The 25,027-nt window shown below is 42.1% G+C and overlaps 1 protein-coding gene across 1 annotated transcript in view; it reads left to right on the top strand.

The window, feature by feature from the left end:
- The window catches only part of SDC2 (syndecan 2), an 80,424-nt gene that overhangs the window by 52,437 nt on the left and 2,960 nt on the right, over nucleotides 1–25,027 (top strand). The window contains exons 2-4 of the mRNA XM_077351845.1: nucleotides 17,695–17,806; nucleotides 22,857–22,993; nucleotides 24,815–24,956. Coding sequence (XP_077207960.1) covers nucleotides 17,695–17,806; nucleotides 22,857–22,993; nucleotides 24,815–24,956 — 391 coding nt within the window. The remainder of the gene's footprint in view (nucleotides 1–17,694; nucleotides 17,807–22,856; nucleotides 22,994–24,814; nucleotides 24,957–25,027) is intronic.

The following is a 25,027-nucleotide window of genomic DNA, read 5'->3' as shown; positions in this document are numbered from 1 at the left end:
CAGAATGGGAGCTAAATAAGGACAATGATTTATCCTCAGAAGCTTATATACACATTTAACCCACTTTTCTCTCTCTCTCTGAGCACTCAGAATAGCTTACAAAATCAAAATACACCTTAAATGAAGGCATACCATCTGAAAGGTGGGTTTCGTGAAGCAGATGAACCACAAGGCTTACCTGGGCTGTTGCTCATTCCAGCACCTTGGCTTCCATAGGGAAACATCTGCAAGCCACAGGCTAGCCAAAGATTGACATATCTGGCCATGCCTAGGCTTCAGAAAGTGAGGGACAGATACTCAGGCCAGGTCTTATTCCAGCTGACTGTAAGGTTCCCTGTTCCCTCTTCTGGCCTGACCACTATATTTATTTATTTGTCACTTGGCCTCTAGGTGGATTACACACAGTAAGTCACTCCAATCCACAGTTGGGGCATTCAGTAAACAGTGCAATGGGAGGACAGTCGTATAAACAAACCAGAAGTCTAAAAACATAAATGAAGCAAAATGTAAGTATTAACACAGCATATTAAATAATGCAAAATCCAATAGCAGGATCCTAGTTTCAGCAAGCTATACACAGGAATGTAGACCACAGTCCCTAATAATTTTTTCAAGTCACTTTGTAGAAAGGTCCTCTTGCATCGCAACCTGGCTTGGCTCTGGCCTCAGACAGCACAGGGGGAGGGGGGGCTGTATGCACCCTGCTCCTTCTCCCTTGCTTGCAGTAGCCCAGTCACACTCCCGTTATCTCTGAGTCTCGCCTGTGCTCTTCCTCTTCAGCCTGCCTGGTGCTTTAGTCCTCCCCTTGGGGCAGGATGCCACAAGGCTCTCCGTTTCCCCCTATCCCAAGTGGGATTCGCGTAATGGATGTCCTTCATGACCAGTGGGGTACCTCCTCTCTGGCCCCACCCTTTCCCTTACCCTTGGTATAGGGTGGGGCTGTTGACCCAATCTCCAACCTCATTTCCCTGTTAGCACACCAGCCTGCCACTTCTTATATGCTCTACCATTGGTCAGGGAAGGCCTGGCACATCTGTCTTGTTCCCACACCAAGTGAGGAATAGCCAGTGTTGCTGGCAAATGCTCTCCCCACTCCTTGGAGTTCCAACGCCCATTTTCTTCCTCCGGCAGCCATCTGGTCTCCCTGTCTGCTAGTGAGTTTGGGGATGCAGATGCTGCTCCTGGACATATAATTAGTGGGAAGCCATGCAAGAGGGAGCCTTCCTAACCTCCGCAGGCAGGCTGTTTCGCAAGGTGGGGGCAATGGTAAAGAAGTAAATGTTCGAGAAATAGTTGATTTTGTCCATTTGCAGGTTGATTTTGTCCATTTGCAGAAGACCCTGTTCCAATGAGTGAAACGTGGTCTCCCTGCCATGAGGTCGTACTACCATAAGGGTGGTAAGGACATCCATTATGCGAATCCCACTTGGAATGGGGGGAAACTGACCCATAAGGGTCCAAGATAGGGTCCCCAGTGAAACCTGCATCATGTTCTTCAAAATCCACTCCTTTCATTCGTTGTACTTTCCTTGTATAATGGAAGCCATGCATGGAACAAAGTTGGGAAAAGGTCTTGAATTAATGACTGTGGAGCACTCGATATAGTAGATGCGCTATACCCTTGCGTGGAACATTGCTACTAAGCAGAACAGTCATAGTAACTGTCAACAGAGGATATACAAAAAAGCAGCAAGTTGAGAAGTGATTCCAGATGTGAGTGGAGAGATTCTTTTTTTTCCGTGTCTCGATCCAGCACTCATTGTGACTTGAATAGGGTACATGTGCCTATAAAGAAACAGAAGTGCTTATTAGTATTGTTGTACTGCTCAGTTGAATTAGTCATAGCTGCACAGCTTTACAAAAATATTGTTAGTTTTATAGGTGCTGTTGTTGCTTTTGATGATATCGTCTCTTCTCCCTCCCAGTTCTGCTGCCAGATTTTTTTTTTAAATGGCCATATCCAACTTCAGTAGCAAACCACAGTTGGGTACCATTACATATGACTGATTGTTTGGTTGATTGATTATTTATTACGGTCATTGACCAGCATCAAAGTATCTACAGACCACATACATTATTACAGCGTTTTAACAGGACACTCGGCATCAGAGAGTTAACAAAGGCACAAAACATTAATACAGCATTTTGACAGTCAGGTCACTCAGCATCAACAGTAACCAAAGATTTCCGCACTCTGCTGGCAGTGTAGCAAAACTTTGCCACCATTACATATGAATAGAGAGGTTAGTGTTTAGTAACCGTCAATTACCGCAGTTCAAGGCCAGATTGTGATGGGTCTTTGTTTTGAAGAATTGAATCACCATTGGCTGCGGGGAGTTTCCTTCCAATCTGTAAGCTGTATTCGCATAGTAATTAACTGTTTTTAAAGCGGTACGGACATCCACTGATCTGTGTTGCTTCTCAAGAGAAAAATGCTGTCAGTTTTGATATGTGGAATATATTTCAGTATCTCACAGTTTAAAATCTCACTGGCAGGTTGTCTAGATTGTTAAACAACAAGCTTCGCATTGCAGAGAGATGTCTTAATTCGGGACTGCAAAGCTAGGAATTTCCTGTGGAGTAGCTTCTTACACAGTTGGGTTGGGAAAGTGTCCTCAAACAAGCTCAGCAGCACACAAACAAGCTCACTTGAATGTAGAGTCTTGCGTAGTATTCTCTGGTGGGAATTGAGTGGTGGGCCCTGTGGTATGGGTCTACAATATCCAGAAAAGTTAGCAGAGTGCTTAATTAAGCTAGTGTGCACAACACGGTGTTGCTGGCCCCAACAAACAAAGAAAGCACAGACTCTGGTTGTGCTGTTAAACAAATATAACAATTTTAGCAAATTCCATTCTAGGCAGGAAAGGTAAGAAAATAGCCCCTAATCTAATCTAGTTTGTTGGATGGGGAGGGATGCACCCACCATTCTGCAGGCAGGCCAGATGGAGAGAAGAAGGTTCTGAAGAAGAAGCAGGAAACAGGAAGTTGTCCCTAAGAGATTCAGTCTAGCCTTACAAGGATCATCAAGACCCCGTCACTGGCAGTCTTCAAACAAAGGTTGGATACACACTTTTCTTGGATGCTTTAGGATGCTCTGGGCTGATCCTGCATTGAGCAGGGGGTTGGACTAGATGGCCTGTGTGGCCCCTTCCAACTCTATGATTCTATCACAGAGATCAGAAAGTTGAGTGTTGCTCTCTATCTCAATGGGTATCTCAATGACTCTATGGTAAGGAACCTTCTGCTGCAGGCTGAGGGAAGAGGCATCACACAGGGCATAGCTTCCAGTGTTCTCTAATTCTCACCCAGAGGTCGCAGAGGTGAGAATTAGCATACAATGAGAAGAAAACTCAGAAAAACGGTAATCAGTGGTAGCTACCTCCATTCCAATAGGTATACAGTATTTAATTCAAAACCATCAACTATAAGAAATAGCAGCTTCTTTAAAGGCAGTGTTCCTGTTCGGCAAAATATCTGCTGTTCAGATTAATACATTGTAAACAGACAGGAGAACAGTCAGCTAAACACATCCAAGTTATGCCTAGTTTACAAGTGACATAATGGCCAACAAATGAATACATTAGAAACTGAGACAGTATGGTAATGAGACAAACATGTTCAAGCCTATACGTTTTTAACAAATTGGCATGGTGGCTAGATAAGATGGGTTTCTGGCAACAGCAAGCAAGAAAGCCAGCTGTGAATAATCCAAACTGAACAGAGAACGACACCCATTAGTCATCACCCCCTGGCTCCATTATCTTTTGCTTTATCTTGACAATATGCAGGGATCCATGGTGAGTAAATTGTACTTACAGGAATAAAAATATGAGTTTACCTCTTTTCAACACTGAAGATTAAATAATTTGAGGGAAACCTAGAGTTAGACTTTAGAAAGTTAATTTTTTGCATTTTACAGAACACCTCTGGAACGTTCTACTGATTATTTATTTTATTATTTATTATATTATTTGTATACCACCCTCCCTGAAGGCTCATGACGGTTCACATAAAACAGAACAGAAACAATACAGATTACTTAGATTAACAATAATGAGTGAAGTGAAGCAACAAGCAACATGGAACAGTAGAAAAATTAAACACTGAAGTAACTCCTACTGATAGCCCAGTGGGCTGGGCAGAATTATGTTTACTCAGCACCTACTTAATTGTAGGACTTTCAATTAGAAGTTTTATAATATCAGCTTTGTAATGACGTGCTTCTGTTTTATGGATTATTTCTTTTATTAAGTTGCTTATGACCAGTGGCTCAGCCATCTCAAGCAGAACTCTGAAGGGGCAGCCTTGAAATGTACTAAATAAGTAAAATTCCATCGTTTTTATACCAAAATCACCGGCAATGGCATCACTTTAGTGTAACGAGTGTCGCCTTCTCAATTTAAGTGCTGCTTTGCTGATAGGATTGGTAAAATCTAGTTATTATTCCCATTTTAACCCAATTGTGGACTGGTGATGCAAGTTCATTGATGAATGATACGGCATCAGAAAACCTATCAGCTTCCCTATTTGATTTTTACTGTATTACTTTTTCTGTGGCATTTCCTGCTGCACTGTGCAGCTCGTAAAAGCTGTGCAGTGCCTGAAATCCTGACAGTGCTATTTAAATTTTCCTTAATACACAAATGGGTTGACGTGACAACACGGAATGCCTATTTTCGGACTCGCTATGTCAGGGTGACAGGTGGTAGAAGCAGGACGTCTGGATATTCCTAACCTTTCCCCCACTGCCCTACAGAACGTGGAAGGCAGGAATGACTGTCTTTGGAGACCACCCAAAAGGAAAGCATACTAAGGTCCAAACTCTTGATTTACCAGTCTGCACTTCACTGTTCTTCTGCTTGATATATCACGTTGAATTTCATCTTCCTATTAAGCTTCCTGTTAATTAGATTTTCTATGCAACACGTATTCCTAAAGCTATAGCCTGAGATTCACAGCGTCGCCTATACAAGGATGTGATCTATGGAAAAATTTTCTGCCCTGCACATGTTAATACAGTCTGTTTATAGTTGGCTGTCGTGCTGCAAATTACTCATGTTAGATAGGCTAAATGTGGAATACAAAGTATGGACCAACCCCAGCGTGTCTGTCTTCTTTTGCTAGCCTACTTTTGTTTTTCCTAACATTGTTTACTTATTTAAAATTGAATGGGGAAACTTTCCGATTCAGATTTTCCCAGGAAGCCCACATCACTCCTTTCCATCTCACACCTCCCTCCATTCCACCTGGGCTTCGCAGCTAGACTGGAAAAAGTCGAGTCTGTGTTTATAATTCTACCCTTTTCTGCTGTAACCCTCTGCTATGGCCAAAAACTCACATGGGAGAGTCAGGATGCATCATGGAAGGATGCAGCCAGATGGGAGAATCTATGGAAAACACAGACTGTACCTTGATAAGCAAAAATACCTGCTGCTTGTCTGATAAGGGGTTTGGAGCCAGCCATGCCCTTAAATGACTTGGCGTTGCTTTGTTGATGTAGGGTAAATTCTTGCCATTTTTTCAGACTTATGGATTCCATGATGGTAAAGTGCAGACGAACAAATGGATTGAACGTCTGATACCCCGATAAGTGGTTTTCTGCACATTGAGCATTGAAACCAGAAGCTTGGCTTTTTAATATGTGAAATTATAATATTTTGATCCATTTTTAAAATGTTTACTATTGCCTTTAATTGTGCATTGAGTTCTATGTGCTCAAAACCAGAACTGACAAACTTACCTAACCACATTTGCACTTTAAAAGAAGGAGCTAGCTCAGGGAGTGGATTGATAAAACTTAATTCTCAAGTGACCACTCATCTTTTGCATATGATTGACCAGAAGCATCTTTTTTAACAAGTTAGATCTTTGGGTTGCCCCTTAGGAAAATGACTGTAGGCACTCAGAAATAAATTCCTGCTTACAGATCATCTGATCATTCATTATACAATGCATGTATTTGCGGAGAAGAAGCCACATAGTTAGCAATACCGTTTTGCTTTTAAGTTCTAACAAAGATAAATTACCTGGCAGTCCTGTGAAGTAGATCTAGAGGGGGATAAACAGCTTAGGTGCTCTGAATATAGAAACACAGCAAGATTAATGTCTCTTCTCTTCACAGCCAACAATGTGTGTGGACGTTAGGTTGCTGTTTAATAACTTCTTAGTTTTTGCTGTTTCTTAGTGATGTGATAAACAGCATGCATCAGCATAGTGAAGGGTGCATTTTTTAAAACGCATCTTCCCAGGCTGGAGATTCTCTGTGGCTTTGGTAGCACAGGATACCTGTGGTCACTTTTTCCAACTGCTTGAAGACTGGATCTGTGAGAGGATTCCAGGTGTTCAATTTCCGTTCCACCCCATTTGCCAAAGCTGAAAAATTGGTTTTGCTGAATGTGTAACACCTTGCAGAAGAAGCTAAGACTTTGGTAGTAAGTGCATGTGAATTACAGAAGGCTCAGTCCCTGGCTTCCCTGGTTGAAGGGATCTTGGGCGTAGGTGTTGAAAACCTGCTTGAAGGTTTCGAGAGCTGCTGTCCATGTAGAAGATACTGAGCTAGATAGACTAGGATCAGTGGTCCTCAACCTTTCCTATCCTACATTTTGCCAGCCTCTCTATCAAAAAACTTGGTCTCACTAAGCTAGAAATAAAAACTCGAAGACATGGGCATTTCATTCCTTCATTTTATTGGCAGGTTCCCTTTCCTGCTGCCCCTGTCTATCCATTGTATTTTTGTATTTTTAAATACAAAACTTACCATGGCTGGTCTGAAGTAGCACAACAAAATTTGAGTCTAATAGCACCTTGAGTCTAATAGCAAAGATTTAATCAAGGTGTGAGCTTTCATGTGCATGCACACTTCCTCAGACAAAAGGGAACAAAGATCATAAGAGTACAGATGTAGAGCAAAGGTGAATTAGTGGCAAATTCGTAAACTCTGCCATAATACCCAAATTGCTAATCAGTCCTTTTGAGTTCAGTTGTAGTTCACAAAAATATTTGAGAAATAAAACTCTCCACGTTAGTAATTAATGGCAGACATTTTCCCAGTTGTGAAAAGAAATAACTAAAAGAGACCAGTTGCTTGCCCCATCCGTCTCCATCCAAGCATGGACATCCCCACAAATGTTAACAGAAACACAGGTGACAAGCTGTACTGGCAAGTCATCTTGTCCCGAGACCAGAGAGTTAGATTCTAATTTGCCACCTTTGCTTTATATCCGTAATCTTACGCTCCTTGTTCCATTTTGTCTGAGGAAGCTCACGCCTAGTATAAAGTATCCTCTAACTCAGTCAATATATTGCATTCACTGTCACATTTGACTATCTGCTTTTCTCTGAAAGTATGGAACTTGCCATATGGAAGCAGATGGATTCCGGGGGTGATGGCTTGCTGTGTTCAACATGCAAGGAGGCCAGTCTCTGTTTTAATAAACCAGCCTTTAGTAGCACAGCCAAGTCTTTCCCTGCCCTACATGCTTTTCTACAGTAAGTCTTATTTCCCGCCATTTTGGGTCCCCTGTTTCTAGCTGTCTCAGGGAAAGAAGGGATGCACCTCTCCCAGCTTCATTTCTTCCCTCCAAAATTGCTTCAGTGTGTTTCCCAAGGGAAATAATGGGACTTTGAAGAATTTAATTTTGGCTGGATTGCGAGTGTAAACATGGAAACATGTTCAGTTTGCAGTCTAATAGACATACTTGTTCCCCTATTCCATGTCTGTCGCTGTTGTTTCTGGAATCTTTTAAAAAGCTACTTAACTCATTGGATGTAATTGGTAATTGGGTGCCTGGATACAAAAGTTATCAAGTTAACATCCTTGCAAGGCAGTTTAGCTGGACTGGGGAAGTTGGACTGGTGGGTTGTTGTTGTTTTCCTTTTGCTGTTTCAGTGGATCACCTGGACGGGGTGGGAGGGAAGATCCGGCAGTGGCAATATTCACGTAGAAACAGTTCATTTCCCCATTTTGATAAACAAATACAGCTAATTTATTTGCTTAGTTTCTACAATGGCTGCAGACGCTTTCCATAAGTAGTAAATGCACTAACTATCTGGGATACTCTTCCTTGTTTGCATGTGCAGAAAAGGCATAGCTAATGGTAAGAATTCTTACTAAATTATGAACAACCCCCCCCCTAACTTCACAAGTACAACATCTGTTCCATTCTACCACAATTTGAAAAATGGTATCTGGGTTCATTAAGCTTGCCGTGTTTTTATTTATTCTATTCATTGATTTAGATTTTTTCTGTGAATCTATTCAGTTGGGGGTTGGTTTGAGTAGAGGGGGGTGCTTTGCAGTTCTCGTTCTCCTTGGTGCTATTGATTACAGCTGCTCGCAGAAGGATCTTTTAAATGAAGAGTAAATTAAAAAAAAAACAATGTTCTTTCCTACAAATTTTAGCTGGTTTCCATGGAGGAATGCCTTGCAATTTCAACCACTTTGCAGGTTGGCAAAAATTACCAATAGGCTAAGGCAGAAGGAAGGTGAAGAGTTATTGGCATGCATGCCAGCAACCATTGTCCTGGTGGCTTTACACAGTCAATTGATTTTCTCCAGTCATTGATTTTTTCTGCATTGGAAAGGAATTATCAGATTTTTTAAAAGGTATAAATCATTGGGTAAAGCCAGAAAAGGAATTTGGGTGGGTGGGGCACAATCGTTACTGCTTTCACTAATACATTCCAAAGATGTCTTTGAGAAAAAAAGGGAAAACCCATACACCTGCCTGGTCTTAAATAAATTGCTTAGGGATACCAGTAGGGATTGAATTTGGAATCTAGAACAGGGGTGGCCGAACTGTAGCTCTCCGGATGTCCATGGACTACAATTCCTACCATTTGGCCACCCCAGATCGAGAAAATCATGACCAGATCATTCTACAACATCGTTTGAGTCCCAACAAAGTTTTATTCAAGGTATAAGCTTTTAAATGCATGCCCACTTCTTCAGATACAATGAAACAGGAGTTACTAGTCCATATTTATAGGTAAAGTGTGAGCAGTAAATTAGCATACAGCATAATGAAAATGGTTAACAGCTTCCAGAAACAAACAGGAATGGCAAACTTAGTTTACAAAATTTAAGACTGTAAATTAAGCCTGCTACTCCGGTTTGCTTCTGGAATTCGTTAAACATACCGGAGGCACAATGCAGAGTCAGTCAACGGCAAACCACCTCTGAACTTCTCCTGCCTTGAAAACCCCTACAGGGTTGTCATAAGTCTGCTGTGACTTGACCGCAAGGAGGGAAAAAGGAAAAAGCGGAGGCTATCAGCTGAGGCTATCTATTATATGTCTGTTTCCATGTATTTTGAGCAGAAAAGTGTTGACTGGTTATTTTTTTCCCCCTTTGGTAAAACTTGCAGAAAATTGCTATGCTAATTGAAGAAAATCTGTCCGTGACACTATGGTTTGGCTGTTGGCTGCCTGCCTTGCCGTTTTGAGATTAGAAGAGCAATTTATCTGTTGAAACTTCAGCCTGGAGTGGTACTTCAGGGACTAAATTTCAGGCAGTTTCTCAGAAGCAGCCTCTCTAAACTTCTGCAGAGCTTGACTGCTCGCCCTCTGCGTCAGGGGTAGAGTCGTAGGTGTTTCTTTGGAGGCAATCCAAGGCTCCAGTCTTTACATCTAGGATGAAAGGGGAAACCATCAACGTTAAAGGTTCACACACTTTTAAAACTCTGCAGTGGCCCTGTGCAGATGGGAGCTTTGGGTTGGATCTCCAGAAATGCAGCTGTTGTTTGATATGCTGTGGATCTGCTTACTTAGCTCACGGGTTTCAGTCGAAGGGTTAGAATGCTTGATTTGATGAGAGGAGAAGAGAGCAATGGAATTTAGACTAACCATCAGAGCTATTGTGGTATACTGGTTGGAGCAGGGTTAGTCAAACTGCGGCCCTCCAGAGGTCCATGGCCCACAATTCCCATGAGCCCCTGCCCTGGGTTGGAGGGCTGTATTACAACCTTGAAGGCGGAGGTTAAAAATCCCTGCTCTTCCATGGAAGCTTGTTGGGTGACCTTTGGTTAGTCACACACTCCCAGCCTAGCCTATATCTTGCAGTGGTTGTCAGGATAAAACCGAAGAGAGGAGAACAGTGTAAACACTTTTGGGTCCCTATAAGGAAGAGAATGGGACTTGGGTGACCATGAGCCGGTCACCATCCTCAGAGTGCTCTCAGCCTTATTGTGGGGATCGGAAGGATAGGTGATTGTAAGCTGCTTTGACACGGGTACATAAAACCAGTTCTTCTCTACATGAGGTCTATAACTTGGTAAAGTGCACAAGACGAAATAGCTTAATTGCTTTTTAGGAGGATTGTTCTCTGTTGTTGGTTTTCCGGAGAGGGGGGATGGGCTGGGGAGGCATGTTTACTAAAAAGGTATATTGACAGTACCAGGGAGGCTTGCACTATATATTTAATACAGATTGTCTGCCAAGGAAAATCTGGTATTAATGCATTAATTAATACATTATGTTAAGCAAAAGTTGACAGACTTGTGCTATTTTGCATTATGTCTGGAGCAGAATGTCTTGGGTTTATTTTCTGACTTCTCTGGTTAGACCAGCCTTTCTCAACTTTTTCACCATTGAGAAACCCCTGTAACATTCTCCAGGCTTCAAGAAACCCCAGAAGTGGCATGATCATACAGAATATGATTGGAAAGCATAGCTGTCCACGTAGGGCCACCCCTTCCAGGTCCACAATTGGCCATTTTGGGGGAAGTAGGTGGGTCAACACAACCATAAATTGTTACATCACCCATAAATGTTTACCAATTTTTTAAAAAACTTCCACCCCTTTGGGAAATCTTTCCAGAGCCATCAAGAAACCCCAAGGTTTCATAACACCTTAGTTGAGAAAGCCTGGGTTAGATGATTCTTCAGGAGCCCCTGCCTTGGCCTCTGCCAGTTAATTGGGATATGACTGAGCTAGATGGACCAGTTTTCTCAGACATCTTCATGGATATGCCTTCTGCTGGACTACATATAATAGGGTGAGAAGTAGCTCCACTATGTCATCAAACCTCCGCCCCCCCCTTTTTAGGAATGGGGGGTAGGAAGGGGATTTTGTTATTGCGCCACCATGTTGTGATGGTTTTAAGTCTTTTAATGGAAGTTTTAATGGGATTTTAAGATATTGTAACCCACCAGGAGCCATTTGGGAATGGCAGGAAATAAATCGAAATAATAATAATAATAATAATAAAGAAACCTTTTTGCCAAGATATACATGATGCTGAATTCTTTATTCAACAAAGTTCTACTATACAGCCACAGAGCACATCTAATTAATCAAATGGTTGTGGGTACATGTTAAGTGCCATCAAGTCACTTCCGACTTATGGTGACTCTGTGATCTAATGCCCTCCCAAAAGTTCTGTCATTAACAACAAGGTCTTGCAAACTGAGGGCCATGGTTTCCTTGATCAAGTCAATCTATCTCATCTTGGGTCTTCCTCTTTTCCTGCTGCCTTCGAGTTTTCCTAACATTATAGTCTTTTCTAGTGACTCATCATATGATTAGTTCAGTTAATTTTAGGCATAGCTTCCCCCCCCCCCACTTGTGTGAATTAGTTTTAGCTCCTTCATCCTGCAGAGCATTTGGAGTGAGCTACAAAGTTCTCCCTCCCCATAATCGTTCTCTAGTTAGGCTGGAAGATGATGACTGACTTGGAATGCCCAAGTAAGCTTTTCTGGAACAGGAATTTGAACCTTGGTCTTTTTAAGTCTCACTCTGTAACTTCCACACAGCATTGGCTTTTTTTGGCATTGGATTAGGTCAATCCACTTGGCCCATTCCAACCGTAATGTAGTTTGCATTTTGTCCATTTGCCGCTGAGTACTGGAGGGTTTTAAGGTTGATTGGTTGGTTTTCGACTGTTTTAAATTGTTTTATGGGTTTTATGAGTTTTTTATGCTTATTGTTAGCTGCCATGAGCCTTCGTGGGAGTGGCGGGATATAATAATAATAGTTATTCAAGGGAGTAACCAGAACGAAATGCTGCTGTTGCTTATTTCTCGACCTGCATTGGAATTTTTTGTCTTTCCTATTTCCTTACCTGAAAGAGGGCAGCATCTTGTCCTTACCCATGCTTGCCCATAAATAGGATGTTAAAGCCTGGTAGACATACAATGAATAGTCGGAATGGTCTGGAATTTTGAAGGCATTTTTGAACATGCGTGTGAACTTTCAAAATTAATGTCGGCTACACTAATTTGCAGCTGCTCTCCTGCTGCTATATTGTAGGGGGTGCCTCTATATAAAGACCCTGGTTGTTCGTGTGTGTGTGTGCGGGGATTTCAAAGGCAATACAGTTTGAGCATTGATGATTGAACCTTTGTGACAATCTTAGTATGTGCTTGAGGCTCCTCTGATTTGAACTGTGCTTGGCTGGGGGATCGATAGAGGTTTTCTTTTCTTCAGCTCTGTGCCATTGTTGTCTAGGTATGTTTAAGACCCATATCCAAGGATTTTGGAGCATTTGATGTTCTCAGTGACTGGAGACTCTCGAGTCATTTTTTAATCCGCAAGGAGAGATTTTAGGACCCCCCCCAAGCTACACACATACTAGTGCTAGGGAAGAAGTTCCTCCTTAGATACAAGGAGCGTGAATAATCTTTCTGGCATCTACTCTGGGATGTTATAGTAACTGTTGGTGAGCCAAACAAGGCTATCGTCCAGAATGCAATGTTCAACTCCAAGACTGTGTGTTCATTGCCACAGGCAAATGCCAGAGTTTTCAATCTACTGTTGCTGCTCCTACAAATGCTGACTTAGTATTGTTTCATGCTTACATAAGGGAGATCTTCAAATGTCCTCCAGTACTTTGAAGCACTTTTTATATAAGCTGTGTGTCACTTTGGGTAAATACATATGTATTTGTTGAAGAGGGGGATATGAGGCAATCTACTAAATTCAGAGAGATGTTGTTTTCTATTTTAGCTTTTTTCCCCCTTTTTGCGCGGATGCAAGAATCAGCTCCACATAAAAATAATGAGGTATAGGAAATGGCACCTGTTTGGCGAACCAGTAAATTAGAGCAAGAGTGCAGAGGGATTTTTTTTTTGCAGCCTGTAAGATTCATCACTTTTTTTTTGGCATTGGAGCTAAATGTCTCCAGATAACGTTGCAAACCATGCCGGCTTCTTACACTGTGGGGGAATTCACTCAGTTGCTTCCCTTTGCTTTTTTGATGCAAATGGAACCATTTTTTCCTTTTGCTTCATATGCAAGATTTATTTTACCCATATGAGCCATAATAATGGGAAGCCCCACCCCCCTAAAGTCTAGCAATTTTACACATGCCCAGTTTCCACCTCAAATTATATATTCTGTGCGTAGCAATAGCTGGTGTTGGAAGGGCCATGCCTTCAATTGGGAGCTATTCAGGCAGCAAGATAAATTTAGCTCTGTTTCAGGATTTCAGTGCCCAGAATATTTCATTTTTTAAAAAAATACTTGGGCTCATTCCAGTTTGAGCTAGGAGCTCAATTACATAATTCAGGGTATGAGTCGATCCATGGGATTCAGCTCACAAGATCTCATAGCCTTTCATGTTTACCTGTAATTTTGCTTATCATACACGGTACATTCTGATAACTATGTTGAGATTGTCCCGACATGGTGAAAATGGTGTGGTTTCTGTATGGTGCCCCCTGGAGTCAACCAGGAGACTCAGTAGAGGCATGGTGTGTGGCCGGCCTACTCACACCTGTTCTCCCTCCCTCTGTATTTAGAGAACACTCAGGGCTGTGGTCTGTACTGGGCAAGGTTGTGTGCTGTGTGGACAAGAATCACCCCGTTGACTATTTGACAAAGGGAACTTTTACTCTTGAAAGCTTCTACCCTGGCTAATTTTGTTAGTCTTTAAGGTGCTACTGGAATCTAGCTCCTCTCTTTACTTTGGAGCAATACAATTGTTTTTTTCCTGCTGTAGTTTCCTGAAATTTGGTTGTCTGTACATAACGCTATCATGTTTGTTGTTGTTATGTGCGAAGTCGTGTCCGACCCATCGCGACCCCATGGACAATGATCCTCCAGGCCTTCCTGTCCTCTACCATTCCCCGGAGTCCATTTAAGTTTGCACCTACTGCTTCAGTGACTCCATCCAGCCACCTCATTCTCTGTCATCCCCTTCTTCTATCATGTTAATTTGTATCTATTCCTTGTTAAGGCAGCAAATATTTTTAACCACTCTGAGATTATCAGACTCTTCAACCAAAGAGTATCTGTTATCCAACAGAGAACTGCAGGCTTTCTAAACTGGGCCAGAGCCTCACTCTCTAAGGCATTCTGTAAAGACACTAATAGATGGAGTTTATATCTCAAGGACCTTGTTTTTTTTTAAGCCACTGTAATGTCTTGGGTTTATTTGGTACAAGAAGTAAGCTTGGAAGAGGAAGTACTGAGATTTAATTTGACTTTTGAAGTCCATTCAACCTCCTCAGAGAAGGGTTTTTTCTGGACAGGTGTTCTGGGCCTGTGCTCTCATCATCATACAAGTGAGGGAAGTGTGCTTGGTAAGGCATGTTGAAATTCAAGCCAAATTATTAGTAAGAAACTCTCCGCACTACCATGTTGCTGCCTTGGTTTTGAAGAAGCCAAGACACATACTAATCCATCTGGAGTACCAAACTGCATTCTCACCCAATTATTCATGTATACCTTTTTTTAAAAAAAAACAACTCTCCTGCTAGAAACCTAGAATCTAGTACAGTGGTTCCCAAACTTATCTGGCCTACCGCCCCCTTTCCAGAAAAAATATTACTCAGCGCCCCCTGGAAATTAATTTTTTTTAATTTTTAAATAGTTATTCATCGCCCCCAAATGCACCTGTGGCCCCTCGCCGCCCCCCTGGATCGCTGCAGCACCCACCAGGGGGCGGTAGCGCCCACTTTGGGAATCACTGATCTAGTACAACTTAGGAGATCTTTATTACATATAGACCAGAAAGCCTTAGCTTATACTAAAAAATGTAACTATCAGCTGCATTCTTTGAGTGCCATTGGGGCTAAGAGGTTTGAATCTGGGTTGGGGAGATGGGTTGAATCTGAGGGACACTGGAACGAGTCTGGGTTTTCTTTTTAAAATGCCTTTATGCAGGTTATATTAGCATCCAGGAGTTGGTGAGCTCCCCCTCACTGGTGGTCTTTAAGCAGCAGCTGGACAGATACTTATTGTGGATACTTTAGGCTGATCCTGTTTTGAGCAGGGGGTCAGGCTAGATAGCCTGTCTGGCCCCTTCCAGTTCTATGATTCTAAGCGGATATTTAAATTGGGTGCAAACATGCCCCTAGCATCTAGCAATAGGAATACGTGTTCACCAAGATATCTGCTTCTGTGAATATCAGCAAGGCAGCCATTGTCTACCAGGCCATGTTTAAGCAACCATAAAGTTGGCTCCTTCCAACTCTATGATTCCATGTGTCAGGGAAGAACTGAGGTCCTCCATCCACAAACGTTTGAGAACTGCTGCTTTAGACAGTTTTTTAAAACTTCTCTAACATTTCTGAAAGAATCTTTCAATCTTGTGTTGTAGTGAGAGTGCTGGAAATTATCTAAGAGATTCTGATCTTCCTTGAAATACAACCAGAGTTCTGTGGGAGGAGAATACAATTATGTCAATTTAAAAGGGGTAGATATTCCCTTCGATTCCATTAGTACATTACGAAAAAGAAATATTTAAGATATGTTTTCTGTTTTGTTAAAATGAATGCTGCTGCATCTTTCATGGCAGCCACTCTGTTAGAATAGCTTCTGCCAAACTCGTATTTTTCATTTTTTCTCACGTCTGTTCTCCTGCTGTTACAAAGTAGTGATCTTTCCCCAAATTTCAGAGTGCTCTTGTTTAGATACATGATCACAATGAACCATAAAAATCTTCCCCACATTCTTTGTAGCTAGGGGAAATGACTTTACCATTGGGTCCAGGATGACATGAGTTCTGCAGGATTCTTTTTTAATTTGTTGATGACTTGTAATGAACTAATCACTCCCAGATGTGCTAACAAAAGTCAGCCTATATTTGAGATGAAAGTAACCTGTATTTAGTGCTTAGTGACACTAATCTGCTTCACATCTACTAGATTTAGATTTATTCCTGTTTATTCAGTAACCAGACAGGGCTCCAATGATCACTGGCTTGTAATATGTGAAGAATTTAGGTCACAGGGTTTTGCAGCATTATATTCTAAGAATATCAATGCAAGCAGGATAATAATTGATGGGTGGGAATACAATCCCTGCCTGAGTGCAACAAACAGGTTTTTAATGTCCTAAACTCCATGTAAAGGTTCTTAACAAAACTTGTCAGTGGCATTGGTCTGTATTTTTAAAATTTGAATATTAGAGTCACGCTAATTAGGATTTGCAGTGCTGTGGACATCTGCTTGTATGATACGCCCTTCCATATTTGAATTCCTGAGACCAAGGGCCAGTGCAGATGTAATATTGCCCAGGCTCCTCTAAACATGTTTAAGAGATCAGAAGTCTCCCACAAGTTTACATGTTCCTTCCTTTTCTTTGATTCTTCTCCTCCTGAATTTTTTTTCAAATTTAGGCATTGGCAGCATTGTAACCTATAATCTAGACAACCCATTTCTAATGAGGGTTGCAAACTATGGTTTGTAGTTAACTAAGGTTTTAAAAATAGGAGGAGTGGGAGAAAAATACTTGAACAGGCCCTGTTAATGTCATAACTGTGGTTAGATGACGACTGAGATCTACTTGCTTGGCTCCACACTAGCATTTCCATGGGCAAAGAACTCATTGTATCTTGCTTTCACAGATTATGACTCTTCCTGCTTTTCCTCTCCCCTGGCAGCCTGATACCCCCTCCTGAAAATGTGGCCCTCTGGGTTCCCTCTTTCCTAGAAACAGGATTTGTGGGGAAGGGATTGCATTCCATGAATGCATGGATTTCTGCCTATAGAATTGCTAGTGTGGATCCAAGCTGTCTTGTATTTGGTGGGTCTGCACTTCTCCTTATATGAACCATGTATAAGGGGAACACTATTAGTCCATTTTTTAGCCCATTCTTCATTCAAGAACCCTGGTTGAGAATGTTGGGCACTTTCATTGTGCAGATTTCAGCAGCCGCATGTATAGATCCCATCTGAAATGTTGATTCGTACAACTGGCTTCTCCGTGAACCTTCAAAACAAGTAGAGGTGCAAATTTTGCAGGAATCTTCCAAATTGACAGTGTAGAAGAAGAGTAGTTAGGGGTTGTGATTTCTGGACTGGAAAATACCTGGAGATTTGGGGGGTAGAGCCTAAGAAGGGGCAGGTTTTCAAGAGGGGAGGTGCCCCAGTAGGGTATAATATCATAGAGTCCACCTTCCAAAGGAGCCTTTTTCTACACTTGATCCCCAGAATCCTTCTGGAGAAAGTGGCAGCTTCCGAGGATGGGTTCTATAGCATCACATCCCCACTGAAGTCCCTCTCCGGACCCCGGCTCTACCCCAAATGACCCGGAATTTCCCAACAGGGAGTTGGCAACCATACTAGAAGGACAGATTAGAAACAGAATTGCCATAAATAACAGAAAGGAATTTATGTTTTAAAACCTGCTGCTCGCTTGATGTTTGCTGCAAGAATTATGGTCTCTGTCTGAACAACATGAATGGAATTGGAAGAACTCTCTTTGCAAAGCTGTAATGAATGAACTTCTTGGGTTTTCTTCTTTTTCTCCAGAGAGCAGCATTGACTTCTGATAAGGACCTGTACCTTGACAACAGCTCCATTGAGGAAGCATCAGGAGTCTACCCAATCGATGATGATGATTACACTTCTGGGTCTGGCTCAGGTAAGCCAGTGTGCTCATGAAGAAAACTAAGCGATATACACTCTGCAAATGTCACTGTTTGCAGGTTTTCTCAGATGGATTTATACACCTGGGTTTTGTACTGTGTGTGAGGCAGGCCTTAGGCAACAGGCCCAGTAGTAGAACAGAATCCTCCAAAAGCACAGTCTATTCAGTGTATTCAGACAATGTGCTGCACACCTAAAATTCTTGTTGCTGTTTTTTGCTGTCAAGTCACGGCTGACCTATGGTGACCCCCATATGGTTTTCAAGGGAAGACTTATCCAGGGGTGTTTGCCACTGCTTGCCTCCATGCCATGACCCTGGTGTTCCTCGGAGGTCTCTTATCCAAACACTAGTCAGGATCAACCCGGCTTAGCTTCTGAGATCTGGTGAGATCAGGCTAGCCTGGACTATCCAGGTCAGGCATTCTTAGAATTCATAATATAAGATGCCATCCTGGTCCTTCATTGAGAAACATCCATGCTCTTGGACTACTCGGGTTAGATTTCTATAAGGCTGTCCTTATAGAAAGTTGTCCAGAAAGTTCAGCCAATTCAGAATATTGCCTCTAGATTACTAACTAGGATTTACCAATCTAGCCACAGTTCACCAGTACTAGAAGATCTACATTGTCTAAATCTGTTTCTGCAATCATGAAAAATGCTTCTTAGCATTCCGAAAGTCCCATGGAATAAGAAACCTTTAACACAAAAATCTGACTCTTAAGGAGTAGGTCCAAATGCAATCCCTGTTTAATCTGCATTTGAGAATCTTCAAAAACTGTGATTTCTCCCTGTCCCCTTGGAAGGCAATTCACGGTTATCCAATAAGGAACTTAGGGATTTGCATTTGTTTCCTCCTCCTTTCCCACCTCCAGTGATGTCACAGATACATACCACCTCTGCCGCTATCTGCCTCTCCTCCTGCCTAACTCCCTCTTTGAAATAACAGTAGCACCCGCTTTTTGGGAAAACCCCAGAAAGTTAACCTTAAGTCAAAAACTAGGACTACACATCCCTCCCCCATCCCCCCCTCCAGCATCTAAATGTACTTTTCATGATTTAAGGTGCAACGGGGCACTTCGTAACTTTTGTGCAAATAAATAGTTGTGTAGTGGTGGCTGACATGCATGGTGAGTGAACATGCATCAACACAAGAACACCCCATGCTTCATTGATTCGAGTGTCATGAGAATCAAGGGATGGGGGAGAGGAGTTGTAATATTGTCTTGTGCAGGAAGGGAACAAGAAGCAGTTAAATCACAATATTGCACTTCAAGCATGGGGGCTCGTAACCAGTGAGTGTCTGCATGCAAAATTGCTCTAGCTGACATTTTGTATTGCGTTATGGTTTGAGTTCCTGCCTTGTGCAGGGAGTTGGACTAGATGACCTTGGGTGTCCTTTCCAACTCTATGATTCTATGAGTGTGTTATTGCGCATGCTGAGATAAGGGGGGGGGGAGGCATGATGGGAGGTGGGACTGCCCACTCTCCTGACAAAAAATGCAAAATACATGCCACAATTGGAGCTCTGACCAGTGATGGGAGAAAACCACAGATACAGAATGCCGGGCACAAATTCAGAGTCTACCTTCAGAATCTGATGCGGTGAAACCACCCTGGGAAATCATAACTTTGAAAAAGGTCTTCCATGCAAGTTTCACGAAGCTGGTTTTGACCTTCAAAGCCTGGAACAACTGGAGACGAATGTACTTGAAGGTTTGTCTTTTTCCATAGGAAGAGAAGGGCCACCAACATGACGAAAGGGTTGGTGCACTTTCTCCATTATGAAATCATTAATTTTGTCTAAAAGAAAGCTACATGGCAGAGGGAATGGTGATAAAAGCTTGTTGAAATTATGCATAATTCATATAGGGGACCCACAAGACTTCTAGGGGGAATCCCATCTTCCCCCTGTTGCCAAGTTTGATGCAGCTCCAGGCCCCACCTCAGCCACCTCTGGCTGCAGTGGTGGCAGCATCTGGGAGCCTCTCCAAGCCTGGAGCAGATCCTGACCTCTGCTGCCACTGGACCCAGAGTGGCTTCTGTTGGCTGCCTGCTGCATAATCACAATTGCAACATTGTCTGCAGGTGCATTTTGAGGAAAATTTGAACCTGCCCCAATGTATGTTTTTTAAAGGTTTTTTTTCCCCTGTGAATGGGGGTGGGGGGGCTGAAGTTTGCAGGAAAATAAGTTTAGTATTGGTGTGGCCCAGATTCAAAGATGGGACCCACATAGAATTTTTCTCCCTTTTCCAGGAGAGAATTCAAGGGCACCCAAAGAAATGTAATGACCATTGCATTCAAGAAAGACAAAAATGCTTCTTCACACAGTACATAATTAGCTTGTGGAACTTGTGGAGAGAGGAGAGGGAGGGAAGGATTTAGGGAGGTTGCTGAGTGCATATTATTAACAGTGAGTTTTCCTTCTCCCCCATTATATTAATCACCTTGGTTTTTATGAATGTACTAGCAAGAAAGCCCATTGCAACCAGGAATGCAATGTGCTCTAGGACCGAGCAGACACCGTCAGGCACATCCCTCTCTCTCTCTCTCTCTCTCTCTCTCTCTCTCTCTCTCTCTCTCTCTCTCTCTCTCTCTCTCTCTCTCTCCAAAATCAAAGGCCAGTAGCACCATTAAGCACAAAGATGTATTCAAGGCCTCGACTTTCGAGTGCAAGCACTCTTCCTCAGACTATCACATTTGCACTGGAAAGCTGACGCCCTGAATAAATCTTTGTTGGCCTTAAAGGTGCCACTGGACTCTGATTTAGCTATGCGAATTCAGACCAACACGGCTATCCATTTGAATCTCTCTCTCTCTCTCTCTCTCCCCTCCCCCCCTCACAACAGGAGCCTAGCAGGTATTCAGGGCTGGTTTGTAATAGGGAATCAGGGCTCGTGTGCAGTTTGGTGAGGCTTTCCCTATCTCTCTGTGTGTGTGTGTTTCTCTGAGTCTCTTCTCTCCCTCTCACTGACCTTGCTGGTTGTGTCGCCAGACTGCTGAGTGCAAGGATGTTTGGGGTTGGGGTTGTCAGGACTTCTAGTCAATCGGGAGGCACTGGCTGGGCTCTGATTGGCCCTATTCCAACACAGACACCCAGGACCTGCTCCACCCCCAGGTAGTTTCACAGATATTAACAGGAACCATGGATAAGATATACAAAACAATACATTGTTCCTGGATTTTACTGAAATGTCTTGTTGGGTTAGTTGCATTTTTAAAGTTTAGATGTGATGAAAAAACACAGATATAAATGCTCACATTTTGTTGGATTTCTGCAGTAAAATGGTGGATGAGACAAAACAGCGAGTTGAATAATTGGTTAATGTATTAGATATGAAATGGCTGTAACAGATTGCTTGCTTAATGCAGCCTCCCCCGCCCCAAACAACCAGCTTAATGGAAAATTAAACTTAGAAAGCCACGCACAACCAGGAAAATGTAATGGGAATCCAATCGGTTATGGAGATAAGAGAAAATGTAATGATTGCTTGGGTTTCAGCGTAAAGGAGTCACAAGATAATCAGTCTGATACCAGCCCAGTCTTTTTACAGCTAAACAAATTCCACAGGATAAGCTTAGCCCTTGTGGATCAGCCGGCAGCCAGCCGGCAGAAACAGCAAACTGCCTGGTGAAACTGTTCCTTCAAGATCCAGAGGCTGTTTGCATGTTGGAACGCTCCCCTTGGAAGAGAGATTCCCACCCACTGGAGAGAGGAATTGAGGCCTTCTGGCTGAGCCAAGATAATGTTTATTCATTTGAAGCAACTAAGTGACATTTTGTTTTCATTTGACTCTAGCTGTGGTGATTTTGGTAGCAGGTTTTTTTTTGTTCCCTTTAAGATATATACTGATAGCATCTAAAGAGCTGCTTTGGCCATATCCAGCAACACGTTTTATTTCCTTCCTTCTAAAACAGGGGTAGTCAAACTGCAGCCCTCCAGATGTCCATGGACTACAATTCCCAGGAATTGTAGTCCATGGACATCTGGAGGGCCGCAGTTTGACTAACCCTGTTCTAAAAGCTGCATACGTAATTCCCGCCCTGCCCACCCCCAACGGCATGTGAGCCAACCTTTGAAAACCCTCTGTTTTCTTCAAAACACTGTGTCCTTGGAGGGGGAGAGGCCTGTTGTCCAAGAAATGTTTGTATGATTTCTTCTTTCTTTTTTGTTTAATCCTAACCATCAAAAGAAGGAAGGAAGGACTACTGGGGGCCTTGAAGAAAGCAAGAAGCAAACACAAAAGATCCCTTTTGAGATCTTCTTTAAGAATAAGAGAGAGACACACCCCACTGGTGATGGGGAAGAAATTCCAGTGGCTATTTTTATATACCATTGTGGCTTTGTGTGAGCAACAGGACAACAATTGTTACCACCGTTATGCAGTAACAAAGGCATCCAGACTAAAGTAGAGCTCTGTGGTGTTCTGTTGGTTGTCTTGATGAAAAGAACTGCCCCATTCATTTTAACACTGGGGAATGGTTCCCAGCTCTTAACATTGTACCCCAGATCTGCTAGATCCAACCTGTACCTTCCTAGGCAGGCTATCAGACACAGCTTGGCTTTGAATGCTGCTGCATCTGGAGGTCACAAGTAGGAAGAGCAGAATCTTTTCCTGTTCCTAGATGCTCTGGTAGGCCTGCTCACTCGCACATGGTTTTTTAGAAAGACAGAAACACTTTTCTGTTCCAGGACCCACTTGGAGACTCTTTTATTACTTCTGATGATGATGAGTGTTTAAATTGATGCTTGTTGACATATTTTTGGAGCTGCCTTGGCCCTTTTGGGGAGAAGTGGACTATAAATATTTCAAATAAGTAAATGGGAAGATTGGTTGACTATTTTATTGGTACCAGGGGTTTTTACATGCTGAGGATGCTGGGCTTGATACTTTTAATATTTTTATTGTGCTGTCTAGGTTTGTTTTTAACAATTTTGATTGTAAGCATCCTCGAGATCTCCTTATAACCCAAATCTTCAAAACTAAAATAAATAATTGGAGTTGCGACAAATGCGTGCGGAACTAATGCCATTCAAAATGTTTTAGGGGCTGAAGAAGAAGGAGATGACACAATTATAACAACAACATCTAGAACACTTCCAAAAATACCACCAACTAGTGATGCTCCTAGAACTGAGAGAACTACGTTGAAAACACAGACCAAAGTACCTTTGCAAACAAAGGTGTGTATAAGTTGTTTTTGTGCCCTTTCTTTTTAAAAACTTGCACTATTATAGTATAGCTCCAAATTCCATTTGGTTTACATCAGATATGGGAAGATTGGGTGGGAGTTAATTTTTATTTATTCATATGGTCATGTCTACCTGTTCCCCCCTTCCAAAATTACCAATGATTGGCCTGGAGGGAGGTGGGATCCAGAGAGCTAACTACTCTAATTTCAACTGCGGGGGGAGGGGGGCAAGAAAGTGGCATAGGTCTGCCTCATTCCCGTTCCTGGCCCAGGAGAGTAGGTCACTGGGCCATTGGTGATGGAGTGACATCGGCCTGCTCCAGTCCTGTTTCTAGATTGGGAGGGGGCGGAAGCGATGGAATAGCATAGGCCTGAGCTGGCCGTGTTTCAAGCATTGGGGAGGGAGGGGGAGATGGAGGTGATAGAGCAGCACATACTTGACCTGGCCTTGTTTCTGGTGTTGTGGGGGATGGAGGCGAAAGAGAAGCATAGGCCTGTCCCAGACCTGTTTTTGCAAGACAGACTGCCTTTGGTGAAGAACAGCAAACTGGTAGCTAGCTCAGAGTGCTGATATGGTTTTGTTCACAAATCATCTGAAATTATTGCTGTGCTGTCACTTCTTGTGCTGTGTAAGTGGCCTGGTGATGCCACATCCAGTGGGAGTGTCTGGATGAAGTTACTTCTGGTGTAAGGTGACCAGACCACTTTTGGAGGGACATCTGGGGGTACCTGGCAAATTGTACTTATGTTGAAATTATATATATATATATATATATATATATATATATATATATATATATATATATATATATATATATATATATATATATATATATATATATATATATATATATATATTACAATACTATTTTTGCGTTCTATGAACCTTTTTGTTGCTCCATATAGACCAAATTTTTAATCAAGAACTCCCCCCACCGGTCAATGGTGTCCCGCTTTACCAATGTTAAAATCTGGTCACCTTATTCTAGTGACATGTGATTTCTGAGGCCCTGGCAGAAAAGTGTGACCTGCTGACATGACTTTTGGGGTTTCTCAGTGCCTAAAGAACATTTCAGGGCTTTCTCAACAGTAAAAAGGTTGAGAAAGGCTAGTTTACATTTTAAGAGTATTGAAATTTCCTACATCTAGGGCAAAGCTGTAGATTAACTATAAAGGCAGTTCCATTTTACATCATAGCAGCTCTTAATGTTTTAAATAAAAATAATTAAGTTGTTCATATTGTGAATGTCAAAACATTTAAAATAAAATAAATGTAGAACATTGTTCTCCTATCTTGAAATTACTAACCATATAGAAAAAGCATGACGCAATTCTTCTTATACTTCTAAGCAGGTATAGACTTCCTGTTTTCAAAAACCCTGCTTGTTAAATGACAAAAGTACAGGAAGTAGTAGAAAGTTAAAAAGATCTTGTTTTGATTTTAAAACAAAAATCTTTCTCTGTTTAAAATCAAGGGCTCCATGTGATCTTGGAGAGCTGCCCCGTAAAGGTTAGATAAAAGATCATGATGTGTAAAGTAGTAAATGTGATCAGCTGCTGTCATCTTTTTTTCATATGTGTGTTTCACATATTTATTATGGAACTGAATCATAATTTTGAGAGAGGTTCTGGGGCTTCCAGCTACAAATTTCGAAAGAATAAACTATCCCCTCTAGAAATCCTGTTTTTAAACTCCTAAATAATTAGAACTTGCTGTCCCGTATTGTATCATTTGGAGACATTTAAATGTTTCATTAGTGTTTACGTACCTCTGAATTGACTCATTGCCTTCTTGTGTTTGTGCGTGTGGCAGTCACCTGATGAGACTGATAAAAAGAAGATACTGAAGCCTAATGTGGAAAATAAAAACACTAAAACTGAGCCTGGTGAAGACACAGATGTAGTCACTCAAAAACACTCAGAAAACCTTTTCCAGAGAACAGAAGTACTGGCAGGTGAGTGTTGTGGATAAAAAGCTCTTCAGCTCTCTAAGAAGCAGTGAAGGAGCTGCCGGTGATGAAAACAC

Source organism: Paroedura picta, chromosome 9, assembly GCF_049243985.1.
Source record: "Paroedura picta isolate Pp20150507F chromosome 9, Ppicta_v3.0, whole genome shotgun sequence".
In the NCBI taxonomy this organism is placed as follows: Eukaryota; Metazoa; Chordata; class Lepidosauria; order Squamata; family Gekkonidae; genus Paroedura; species Paroedura picta.
Note: the sequence above shows the minus strand (reverse complement) of the source record. Positions and strands in the feature narration are given on the sequence as shown.